The sequence below is a fragment of the Anabrus simplex genome, chromosome 14 (genome assembly GCF_040414725.1).
Source record: "Anabrus simplex isolate iqAnaSimp1 chromosome 14, ASM4041472v1, whole genome shotgun sequence".
NCBI lineage: Eukaryota > Metazoa > Arthropoda > Insecta > Orthoptera > Tettigoniidae > Anabrus > Anabrus simplex.
This window is the reverse complement of record NC_090278.1, coordinates 75,808,730-75,822,442: the sequence shown is the minus strand read 5'-3', so window position 1 is coordinate 75,822,442 and position 13,713 is coordinate 75,808,730. Positions and strand designations below refer to the sequence as shown.

At 37.2% G+C, this 13,713-nt stretch overlaps 1 protein-coding gene across 1 annotated transcript in view; it reads left to right on the top strand.

The window, feature by feature from the left end:
- Nup358 (Nucleoporin 358kD) overlaps positions 1–10,674 on the top strand; it is a 343,965-nt gene extending 333,291 nt beyond the window's left edge. Inside the window, exons 32-33 of the mRNA XM_067157834.2 lie at positions 207–292; positions 7,589–10,674. Coding sequence (XP_067013935.2) covers positions 207–275 — 69 coding nt within the window. The 3' untranslated portion in view covers positions 276–292; positions 7,589–10,674. The remainder of the gene's footprint in view (positions 1–206; positions 293–7,588) is intronic.
- Positions 10,675–13,713: the final 3,039 nt, after the last annotated feature.

The following is a 13,713-nucleotide window of genomic DNA, read 5'->3' as shown; positions in this document are numbered from 1 at the left end:
GTCACCATCTGTTTAATGAGTTCTTTTGTCTTTTTATCTTGACCCATTTCTAGTAGGATGTCTATAGTTTCCCTTTCGACATTTTTGATGTCCAAAAATGTAATCACGAATTTCTTGTTTCTCTTTTTTTGGTGTTATTGAAGTTCTACATTGATTTATCTGGAAATGTTTTCTTAACTAACCGTTTTTCATGTTCTCGTTTCCAGGGCAGAGAGATAGCAAACCAAAGCAGTATAATGGATAACATGGACCCTACTCAAGTTTTGGGAGACTGAACAAAATATGCCTAAAGGTTGGTATGAAAATTATTCTGCTTTTGGAAGTACTGTAAAACTTCATTTACACATTTTCCAGGGGACTGAAGGGAAGAAAGAAAAAAAAAAAAAAAAAAGAAAAAAAACGCTTGAATGAAATCCTTTAAGTGTGGAGCTGAGTAATATTCCAAGGTATATATGGCAATACAAAACAATATAAACACAAAAGAAATGCATCCAGATTTTTTTTTAATACAAAGAGAGGGAAAAGAGTCACTTTAAGGAATAAAATAGTCAGTTACCTCGGTTTGTTGGCTGTGGCCACGGCATGAACAGTAGCCTCAAACCCGTACAATTCGGCCATTATTTCCTCAGAAACGTTATGGTGCATCACAAAATGTTGTCCATAGAGCATTGACAGCATTATTGAAGTTTTCACTGAAGTATGTTGCGGCTCTTTGGTGTCATTGTTGTCGTGATTACAGTCCTCACTTAACCTCCTTTGTGCGTCTTCAGCAATCTCGGAGATAGTCATGGCTTCTGCAGTGATGAGCATAAATATTTATGAAATCTTAGAATGATGCCTCCTCTTGTAGTTTCCTCCATTCGCCGTCATTATCATAGATGATATTACAATCATCATAACTAGCTCCAAATCCAGCTTTTCGGAACAATTTCGAACTGTAAGTTCTGAAACAAGGTGCCATGATGCTGCAATGTAATGCATTGCCTGTCAAAAGAAAAGAGAATAGTATATATTAATTTATTGTTTTTAATTTGAAGACACAAAATTATTATAACAAATCGGAGAATCGTGTCTTCAGGGCTGCTTCACACCAGGTGACCGGAATCGGCTACAGAGTAGCTCATATGAATTCCGTATCGCTGAGTGGTAGCCCGCCGCGCAACTTAGATGCCTTTCCTGGTCTACGGCCAGTTTTCATCTTCTTGCCTCTTGTAATTGCCGAAAAGAAAGAAGGAAACAGAGCGTCGTAGGTTTCATTCACATCCTATGTTGAAAGATCGTTTGGAAAAAGGACTTTCCTATAAATTATTTTATAATTTATGTGATGACTAAGCTTATTAGTTGCTTCAGAATGTCAAAGAAACCTTTTGATAAGCTGTTTGAAAATGTGAAAGAAAATATTACAGGAATGGACCAAGTTGAGAAAAGCAAAATTGGCTTTAAAAAAAAATCAGCCTCAACTTTGAGGTAGTTGAACTGAGATAGTAATCATACATTTCTCTTAACTCTATTGCTACATTCGTCACATTTAAAGTTCCGTTTCGTTGTATAATTTGTATAATGAAATGTTCCGTGTTTATTTGGTCCATTTGTCTAGATATATCATACTGAATATTTCTTTTTTCTACCGCGTTTCCCACAGTGGTGGGGTGCGAACTGTGTTGTCCATGTGAATCTGGCCCTGTTTTACGTCCGAATGCCCTTCGTGAAGCCAACCGTCTGTGGAGCGATGCGTTCACTATTGCGTGTTTCTGTAGTGTTTGGCAGTGTGATGTATGAATATGAAGAGTGTGGGGACAAACATAAACCATACCGTACACAGTTAAAATTTCCGGGCCCACTGGGAATCGGAACACGGCTCTCAAAACGTAGGCCAGTAGACTGAACATTTAGCCAAGGAACCAGACATCATTCACACTGAACATAATTGTATTTTTTACCGTTTATAGTATATTGAAGCAGAATCCATAACGTGAAGGAACATGATATGCACAATGACCCCGACGAGAGTTCTGAACGGAGCACACTTAAAGAATGCAAAGACCCCCAGTACACGGCGATGGTTTACCAGCTGTACCCAGTCGGGGTTGCGATTGTCGGTAGCGGGAGTAAACTACTTCAAGGTTGGTCGCCGAGACAGAGTAGCTGAGAGTGAAGAGCTCCATTAAAAATGATCTTTCACAAGCGCGAGTGACTGCTAGCAGATTCCTGCCCACTACTGTGAAATGGCCCTTAAAACATGATACTGTACGAAAATCTCGGGCAAATATTTCACATAAACATGAATAAACTAACAAAACGAGGAAATAAATAAGAGAAATCTTTCCTTTAATATGTTGATTTCATTCCGTGCTTTCCGGTGTTTACATAGCTGATTGCGAGCTGCACCATGATAACTCAACTTAAAGTTGCGTAACACTCCAAGATCGAACGGCTGCAGCTCACTCTTGCAATTCACAGGAAAAATTCCACAGTCATGTTCTTCAGATAAGTAATACAAGAATGTGCTGGGCATCAATCCACAAACTTAATAAGATCTTATGACCTTTCGCCCCCATTTTGACATCCACGCTTCAAAGCCAGTTTTCAAAAACTTTCGTAGTGACCCGGGATTTCTTATTGTTGGTGTATTTCGTGGGGAACGTAGCAACGTTTCTAAAACAACGCAGCTTGGAAAATTTGCTGGTTGTCATTGGAGGCGTGTTTTCACTTCCATCATTATTTTCACACACAGAACTGTTACACTTAGTTTGCTTTGTTTCCCGCCGTGACATTTTTCTCGTTTGAATGCCATTGGACGCCCAGACTAAATTAAAAAGGAGGCCTGTCTCGTCCACGTTGAAAATGTCCTTCGAGCGAATCGAGATGTCAGTTCTTTCAAACGATATTCTGTCCAATCTTGCAGTCTTGGCATAGACACTTTTGCTTTCCCCATACACATTATGGCTGGCAATACAGTCGCTAACCTTAAATTTGTGTAGCCAGTCCTACAAATCACTAAAATCTTGTATACCAAGTCTTATCGCTAATTCACTTGCCTTTTCGCAAAGCTTTGGTCCGCTGATTGGAACGCCTTCTGCCCTTCGTTGCCTGAACCATTGTAATAAACAATTTTCCAGGCGTTTATATTTTCCGCCCTGAATGCGGGTCCGCTTATTTGTCATACCACCTAATTCATGCTTTCTTCAAGTTCCGCAGCCTTAGCTGCTATCGTATTTAAGGTAGACAGAGCAATCCTAATTTCTTATCAGTTCATCTCGTTTCATGTTGCCACTTTCCTTCACTATACACAAAATATCATTTTTCAGCAATCGTAATGTTCGTTCTTTCACCCACATTCACTGCTCATGAATCTCACGATGCTAATCACAACTCGGTCACACCTGAAGCTGAGAACACCAAAGAGTATGTTTGAAAATAGCTTCCAGGTTGTTCACGCTACCAAACATGCTCATAGAGGTATGAGGTAATCTTTGATGACAGTATCAAGACCCTACAGGCTGCTAAACTGATAATGAGCTTTTGACTGCGTTACTGTGCAAGCTAAAGCATTCACTTAACTGAAGTGACACGATCTGAACTGACGGCATTCGAACATGGTTCAGGAATCAGCTAAGTTTCTTTGCTATTGTACGCGGTTATAGGAAGATTCGTACTTTTCGAGTGAAATAGAAATAGTTTTAAAACTCATAGAACTTATGGGCAATACCAATGTATGTGCGACATACAAGTGTAGTCTACCATAATAGAATTAGGTGACAATGCTTTAAACAGCATTTCAGAAAGTGGATGCCAGTCACTCAAATACTGTACAATATGAAGTGATGTGAAGGTAAGCATACAGCAGCCTTTCTCTGGTCTAAAGTTCCCGAATGCTAGCGAAAAAAAACTGAACATGTGACTTGAAACGGGTCTATCATTGCTCCAGGGCATGCTGATATCTTTACAAAATAAAATAAAGGACTTTGCCATCTGTAATGGTAATTAATCCTTCTCTGTTTCACTAACATGCATCATGTCCCTATACTACCATCAGCCAGAAAACCAGTCGTGCTGTAAACATGAGCACATGCTCATGTTAATATTTATTGGTTGATGCTACTACAGAACACCTGCGCAGGGACATCAAAGTAGTTAGCCAGGTCATAGCACAATGCTATCCTACATGCACAATGTCCAAAATATAATTCCTCAAATGATTTCAGTCAGAATAATAAGCAAGAACTGATTGTCATTAATATAAGTAATTCAAACCGAAGAATGCTGGGGACTCGTGCTTGATCTGCCATACTGTATCTCTAGCCTCTGTGGCTGTCTGCGCTGTATTAGACATTTAACCTCAACATCATTCGTGAAGGCTCGATGAAAGCTTTACCTCGAATGAATTGGTGTGGATCATAGTAAACGGATAGGGTTAGGACCATCATAACATGAGAAAGAAATCATAAAATAACAGAGTTTGCACAAAAGCATTTACTGATAACTTGGACACTACATACTGTACATATTAGCAAAACACAAATGATCAAACACAAGAAATAATATAAAATTTAAAATATGAGATATGCACGCTCTTGGAGGCATATGCCTGAAAGAGTGTGCAGTAGGTCCTCTACTTGTGCACACTTAACCGGAGTTTCTATGACACACTTTTGCGCCTGGGCAATACGTTTTATTATAATTATCTACTGTACATGTTTCGAGAGCTATTACTCTCTTCTTCAGCGGTGCCAAAATATCAAATTAAATCCTTGGACTTCATACATGTGTACTAAGTCATCAACAAAACATATTATACATTAATCTTGAAATTGTTAAAATATTTCTTTGTGTCTAAACTGTTCACTTACACTTGCTATGTCATTTACATTACATTATGTAAACAGGCAGCATAGCGACAAGTAGCAGTTCGCCTCATAGGTCATTGGGATTGCAGCATGTGACTAGCATGTGGAGGAAGTGAGTAATGTAATGAACTTGTCCATACAGAAAATAACTGCATCCCAACTACAGTGCGAAACATGGTTGTCCATAATAAGCAGAAGGGGATCTTCACTTGGTTTAACAAATTGTTCAAAGTGTTTCAACCGGTCGAGAAAGAGTTCTGTAATTCATGTACCCCAAGTCTGACATCACTGGGAAGGTCCCTTCTGGGGTGTCTTGGTACAATCGAACATTAATTCTCTTTCGGGGGGTGGGGTGGGGGGGTGATGGCATGGCAGGAGGAATGAAAATACCAGTGGAAAAAAAAGCACAACACACAACTGTCACTGTTTGACCCCTTACAGCTGAAACAACCTTTGGAACATGCTGCTTTCCTTTTAGCTAAATAACTTTAGGATGCAGTTAGGGTCAGTGGAAATGGCACTCTCATCCATGTTGAATGTCCTTTGGGGAGGGGGAAGTTTCTCTTCTATTACAGTCTTCAAATTACTAAAAAATCTCCAGCATTGGACTTTATAGAACCCTATGGCTCTACCTCGACTGCACTTCTCGGGAACGCGAAATGTGAGGTAGTTTCACTTGCAAAACTCATAGACCCAGTTTTTCCCAGCTATTTTTCTATTCTCATTGAAATTGTTGGCAGTGTTGTTGCTCTTTGCGAATTGAAACGCAATCTGCATTAGCTGCCTCCTTGTTGTGCCATAAAACCTAGCATGCAAGTTCTTCACATGCTCTATTCTTATCTGCTCGTGATCGGGGCTGAACGTTGGCTTCATTCTTCCGAGAGATGTTGGAACAGTGCCCTGAAAATACAACGGATTGGTGAAATTCCTACGAAATGCGAACATTTAAGAGATAAAATAAAGCAGATACAAATTTTAATCAACTCCTTTTAACCTCAAGTGTGTACTTACAGCTTTAAGTCTTTTCTGTAATGTTGATTCATTTACTCAAAGTGATTCAGCTATTTTCCTTTTACTGTCTTCTTTAGTCTTTCCCAGCAATCATTCAAAACAGCTTCAGTAAGCTTTCGGTTTGACTTTCTCTTATAAGACATTTTAACTGTGAAAAATGAAATGTTAAAGCATAAGACGAAGCTTAAACCAGTTCTCCCTTAAGAGCGCACACTGACTTCCTACAAGAGCGGGTGCCTTCTTGCAGGACATTCCACTGTGCGTTCTTAAGGCTTGATAGTAGTTTCAGGATTTAGTCGCTAGATAGCAGCAGCATGCAGGATAGAGGGTTGCACCGTCTCAATAACAAAGGTTATGAACAATTCTCTCTTATAACACAGAAGGTAAACATGTCACCGGGCAAGTTGGCCATGCAGTTAGGTCCGTGCAGCTGTGAGCTTGCATCCGGGAGATGGTAGGTTCAAACCACACTGTCGGCAGCTCTGAAGATGGTTTTCTGTGGTTTCCCATTTTTACACCAGGCAAATGATCGGGCTATCATGGACGCTTCCTCCCACTGCTAGCCCTTTCGTATCCCATCGTCGCCATAAGACCTATCTGTGTCGGTGCGATGAAAGCCAGTTGCTATTTTTTGATTGCACATGGGGGGGGGAAAGACGCGTAGGTACAGTGAAGCACAGGAATTCCGTAAGTTTTGCGTCCTCCAGTAAGCAAAAAGTATGCCAAGTACTAGCCTGCATTTGAGCTTATTTGCTAATATGTATTTGTCCCGGTTTTGTGGCAGACAATTATGGCAACCCTAGTAACTCAACAGTAACTGACTTCACCGTCAAGATAGTCTCTCTCTGGAAATCTGGCCCGATATATATAAAGATACGTTACCAAAAAAAAACTACCTTCTTGAATATTCCAGTGTCCCATACATGAAAATAGTGTACAGAATATTCTCAAACATTCCTAGCGCCTATACCATTCTGAAAGTTATAGTGTGTTTCACAATTATGGATTGCAATTTATATATACAGGTAAGAATAAATCACATAATACTAATTTACTGGTATTTACGTTAACGGAACTGATATCAATGTCTATGTACAACATATGTTCCATGACATAACCTCACACATAATATGATCATTCGACTACGTAAATAATAGTAATACTAAATAGATGTAACACTTCTCTGCTAAACATACAAGAAATAATAATAATAATAATAATAATAATCACGATCGTAAAATAATAATAATCATAAAATAATATCCGAGCTTAATATGTACATTAGTTACCCATGGGTGAGAGAATATGGTTTTCAAGTTATACCTGTTACCGCACTTGCGCCAATGCTTTAATCTCGGCCTTGATGTAGATAACTCTGTGTATCAAGATTTGGATCTCTTGGCTTCATGCATTCCTTATTGCATTTCCTCACTGTTAAGCCCTATGTGAGCTGTCAAGAGATGGCTGGGTTACAGAACATCACAGCCAGAGCCTGTGATATTTTGCTTGCTCTCAAGTAGTGCTAGTCATGTAATGAAGATGTTTTATCAATGGCAAGAATTCCTAGCATATATTTTTTTGATCAGGCAAGCCATTTGGAGGCCCCTTCTTTTTAAACTGCTTTCTGTAATGTGTGCGTGTTCTCACATTTTAAAACTTCAATCTTTTAATACAAATGTACTGTAAAACGAAGTAACTAAGCGTGTTCGGTTTTTTTGGTTGTGTTTCAGCTGTGGGGCCTCACTTCATTCCAGTTCTGATGATGGATGCAGTCACGAAGAGTTAAGAACACTGCAATGCTGTGTTTGCATTAACTTAATTCAGTATCCGAGTAGTTTCTTTGATAATCTTAAACGTTAAAAGCATGTGATACGATTCTTGCTCTGGGTAATACTGTTCAGTGTTTATCCGTATTTTATTTTCACGAGTATTCATCCTGTAATTTAATCCTTTGAGTAGCAGAAATTGTTTTTAATGTCTTTGACTTTTATGAAGGAGATGATCATCCTTGATTTTGATATAAAATATTTGGCAGTGAAAATCCTCTACAAATATTTAGTCACTTTTGCTGTAAATACTTTGTTATATTTTTTCTTTCTTCTGTAAATAAGAATAAAATGCAGGTGCAGGACTTTGGCTTCAGAGCAAGGTAAAAGGTGTGAAATTTTTGAAGCTGTAAATGACAAGTATCCTAGAAGACAGTAATGGGAATCTGTTGCATGTATATTTAAACTTGTTATATTGCAGTTGAATTCTGTTAGAGAATTTGAGAAGCTCTTTGTTCTCGTGTATTGATGGAATCTATCCAGAATTTTAAGTGAATCGTAGTTACATAATTGTGAAGGGATAAAAATACTTCAGGTTTGGTTGTTTTGTATGAAAGCCTTTTGTATAGTTATTTCCAAGTTGGTTATTTCTAGAAAACTCTTACAAAGGGAAGAGATTATCTTTATCCAGTTCTGATCTATATAATTTGTAGCTAAGATGCACAGATTTATGAATGCTCTAACTATTATTGTATATATAACATTCCTTGAAATGGAAGCAATGTAGGTTTTTACAATTTTATCATGAAATTAGGTAAAAGAGTTATTAGAATAGTAGAGTATAGAAATGAGTTGACATTCATGAAAATAAACTGCAGTATTTTGTTGTGAACTTTCCAGTTGTTCAGTTTGCCATCTTCAGAAAAAATAAACTATCTGTTATTAACGTTGGTGCTTTCACGGCCCGTCTGTTTCTCTTATATCTGCTGAGTAAAGGAACTTACATTGTCAGTGTTTCATTTTTCCTCACAGTATTCATATACAAGCAGACAACCAGCCCGTGGCTGAGAATGGTTCAAGATGATAACAATTATACTAGTCTCTCTGTAGTAAGACAAGCCCCGTCACATGACAGTTGTCTTTAAAAGCAAAGGGGGGCAAACTATTTAATTTTTCAGGATAAGTCTATTGATGTAAAGGATGCCCTTTTCAATTAATATGTATAGTTTTCCTTTTTGTATGTACTGTTAGCAGTAAGCAGTATTAATTATTTTTTCAATAAAACTTAAAAAAATGTTTTTCATTTGCTCCAACAATCTGGCAGATCTGTAGATGTGTCAGGCTAGAGAGAGACTACTGTACCACTTTGTTCGATATTGTTTTAAAAACCATGTACCTCTATCACACTTCAATGGAGTACTCTACAGAACAAATGTTAGGATTAATAGCATAAGTTTTCAGGTAATACTTTTTTACTTTTTAATACTTTTAATACGTTTATACTTTAATACTTTTTTTTTAACTATTTTTCACAGACTTGGCCTTGAATGGAATATGTACTTGAAATTCAGGATTCACACTGAACACCAGAGCATTTGCACTCGGGAAAGGGATTGCTCACATTATTCCCAAATTGAACACACGCTCACGTATCTTGTTTAAAGAGTTCTGAATAATTCTCTCGTGATTAACATGTGCTGCTCTGTTGGCTCTGATATGTTAGGGAAGCAAATATCTTGTTGATTACTGAAGTTTGAATCGGCCCTGAATCTCAGTAGATTTGCAGCATGGTGTAATGTTCAAGTTGAATCTGAGTGACCCCTCCAAGTATACAGCTTATAATATTTGTAATCACTTCGTCTAATTTTCTACTGGTTTTTTATTCATTTTGTATGCATTTTTTAAAATCTAGTTGAATGAAGGTTATAGAAAACTGTTCTGAAGCTGTCTTTCATGCATATTGCTGTAAACATTCCCTTCTTGATATATCAACCAATATATTGCGTAGTGTATTAGATCATTCATACTGATGTATATTTTGTTCATAAATCAAGAAGCTGTTGTTGCATTTTATGTGAAAAGCTAAATATAATTTTAAACAGCTTGTCTGGAACATTCTTGAAATTGTATTCTTCAGCTGAAAAGAGGACGTCATATTAGAAGTTACGTGTTTGGGTTTTGGTGAACACTTATAAAATTGTCCATACATTTTTATAAGGATATATTGTATTTAATAGTAGCACGAACCACTTCAGTAAGGTAATGAAGCAAGTATCAAATAATGTGATCAACAATATCCAGTTGATCGTCCAATTAACAGCCTTGAATAGTCCTAGGGAAACCTGCCTTTCATATAGTGTACTCGTGTGGTTCCCTCCTCCTGGATGTAAATTCAGCTCGTATATGAGGTGGATTACAAAGGGTTTGCTCGTAAGAGCGTAAATGCTTATAAATGACTAATATCAACCATCCTTCATCTTCAAACCGGGACTTGAATATAATGATTTTTCCCATTATTGGAAGCACTTGCAGAAGTCTTCTGGCTTCTGTATACTCGGCACCTCCTGGAGATCCACTTCGATTAAGTCAGATTGCCACCCTTTCAACAAGAGTTTCATTATAGGGAAAAGGTAGAAGTCTCAGGGGGTCAGGTCAGGCGTCGGAGGGGATGCAGAACAGTTGCCATGTTCTTTTGTCAGGAAGTTCCTCGCAATGAACATGACAGTGTGCTTGTACACACCCTAATGTAACAAGTCCCCACTGTTCCACACTTGCATCTTCCTTCAGTCGTCTCAAAGTATATTAATAAAACTTTAGTAATCATTTTGGGAATTGTATATGATGATCAACCTGAATGTTTGTCATCTTCCACAGATTCTGGGTCTTCCTTCAAATACTTAAACCAATGTTCTTGCTTGGCCTAAAGCTTGGTCATCAGTGGGTTACAGCCATATTTTTATAGAGTCTGCAGCAATATTTAACGCAGATTCTATGTCCTTAACATCAGCCATGTCAGTATTTTTAGAAGCACAAGAACGCTGTGAAAGGAAAAACGCTGGAACTCCGAAATGCACGCACTTGCGAGGACGCCCATTAGCACAGGCTAATGGTCGAACCCTGCACCAAGAGGCACGTAATGTCAGAACTTGATGCTGCGACTTGTTCATGCAGTATATAATTCTCAGCAGTTCGGGGTAACACCTCATATACCTCTGAAGAATTCATCTTCGGCTCTTAAGATTTCTTTAAAACACCATTTTCTGTATTCCAAAGTTTCTTAGACAGTCTTTTGACTCTTTGCATTATGATCGTAGCTGATGTATATAAGAGTTGAAATTCCTCTCGTACGGACTACTTGCTAGGGGGAGAAAATTATGAATTAAATGGCATTTTTCCATCGCCCTGTCCTTGCTGCACCTATGTTTTCAGCTCGTAATGTGTGTGATTTCCTCATTCTCAAGTATCACTTTTGTTTCTGGTTCGAGTTCTGGAGTTATAAGATGTGTTGTGTTAATTACTTTATTCTGTATTGCTGCAAGGTTATTCATATAGTATCTGAATTGGCCACACCCACATCTCAATCCAGTTTCCTGTCTCAGGTTCCAAAATTCATAAGTATATTCTAAATTATATTAATACGATTTTTGCGTAATTATTTTTCAACTTATTATTATCATTGTTACCGTAGCCATTATCACTGATCCTTATTCCTGAAATTACAGTGTGATGCAGAAGTCACGCACGGATTTGAATGGTCTAAATACTCAGTATTTCTACCATAAACATTACATGCCTGCTGTGGAAATGTGTGCACACTACTAATGAAAACTTATGTCCTTCATATGACTACTGTTTCAGTTCCTTCCCAAGACTTTTTTTTTTAAGAACATCTTAACTTTATGGGGAGTTTTGAGCTATAGTGTGTCAATTTTGTTGTAAATATTAGTTTTGAATCCCTCTCTGGTTGCTGGCTCGTTGACATTGACACATTGAGATATCCTGTTAAAAGAATCCTGGGCTCTCAAATCTTCGATTAAATCTGAATAATGGACAATCTAATTGTAAAGTAAAATTCAATAAAATTGTCCATTACTTGGTGCTAAAGTTCTCTTTAATTACTCTAAACTAAGCAACTTCATAACCCTCTATTTACACCTTGCATGGTGACCTCTTTGCTTCTACATGTTACACTTTGAAGGCGTTGAATGCTAAGTTTTTATCATAGTGGTGAGTCTTCTCTCTTCTCGTGCATTTTACAGGCAAGTCTCTTCATTCACACTGTTCCACCTAACATGTTCATTTGTAACTTAGCTGTTCCATCTTAATTAAGATTCATCTAAGTGTTCATACTGGTGATCTTCCTCGTAATTATCATGTATCTTACCTCTAATTACGGTATTGAACAATATGTTCCAAACCCACCAAACTTGCACTCTCGTGCTTAAGCAGCCTGTAAACAGGAACTGTATTTGGTCTTCAAATTAGCCTTCTTCTCAAACAGTATTGCTGCAGATAAACTTCATCGCTCCCTTCTGTGAGTACTTGCCACTTTGGTAGGTGCGACCTGTATAAAAGAACATAGACAAACTTAAACAAATATTGCTTTGAATTTATTGTATTTTTAGTTTAGTTTTTCGACCAGGGGATTGAGAAATCGTTTAAACTACTGAACATAGGTAAATGTTTATTGTACTCATTCTCATTGTTTTCTCTTAGGGATGTTATATTGACGTTCATAGTTTTTACCTTTAAAATCATGTAGGAATTTTCTTAATTACTTTTTGTAGTAAAATAAAATTTTAATTTTGCAATTTTTATAAATATTGTGTTTTATTAAACTTAGTATAAGAATCTCTGCTAATTATTGATGATGGTGTATACTCAAAACTACAAAAATTAGCTGCCAAGAAATATTTAATTTTATACATTCTCAAAATGAGATTATATTCTTGAATTGCGGTTGAAGAGATATTTGTAATCCTACCACCTACATAATATGTTAATCCTATTTCAAACACGAGGATTTTGAAAGAAAGTCATCTGTGACGGCCAATTTTTGTGCAGTTGATTATTTTCTGAAATTTAAACCTGGTTCACTCAAGCTTAAGAGGTGATTATGAAATTATTTTGATGCATATATAGTTGCTGTTGAAGTCCAGTGGGTGGGGGAGGTTCTTTGCCTGTTAGAATACATATTTATTGCTTTCCCTATGGATCAGTCTCTTAATAAAGACGATGGACAGACATCAAAAGAGGCTGTGTAATATTTCTTTGTACTCCAAGATGTCTTCCCTGTACAGATAATCTTTATATAGTGGTTTGCAAAATATCAAACTTCAGTTATCACAGGTAATTGGGACTGCATGTGCCCCAGATAGGAAGAGAACTCTGACAAGTTGGAACATGAAAGAAATCGTTGCTTTAGGTTATAAATGAGAATATTAGTGATTTTAACATGAAGCAAATATTTAACTAACTCAACTTGTTTAAATTGTATGTACAGTACTTAAAATAACCTTTTTAAAATCAAGTTAAACCTTCTTTGCAAAATGTTTTTGTAATGTTTGTTGTTAGTTTGTTAACCTTCTTACTTGTTGCTGTGTTGCGCTACGGTCTCTACCAAAGCATATTGCATGCCATGGACCCTCTTGTTTTTCTGTTTCGGCCATGGCTGTATAGGTAACCTATGTGAAAAATATGTTCAACACTTTTGTCACTGTCTTCCAAACACAAAACTTCAACAGTGGCATTGTCCGGTAGATCCTGTTCCTAGTCTCTGTTCAGCCAACTTGTCATTTTCGTGGTTCACAGGAGCCTGAGATAAGTGGATTTATATTATATTGTATTTAAATTTTCATCCAGAAAATATTTTTATTTGAGCTGGTAAATGTAGGTAATGATTTGAAGAATGTTATGTAGAGAAACTTTGCAGACTTGAGATCTCTGTTGGTAAAATTTTATTTGAATTTTTAGACTTTCTCTGGTGATTTTATTCTATACCTAGCAAAAAGTTATGGGGTTTTTTCACTGCCAAATGTAAGATATTAAGAACTCAGGGTGAATCATACAAACAGTTATAAGGTTATGTA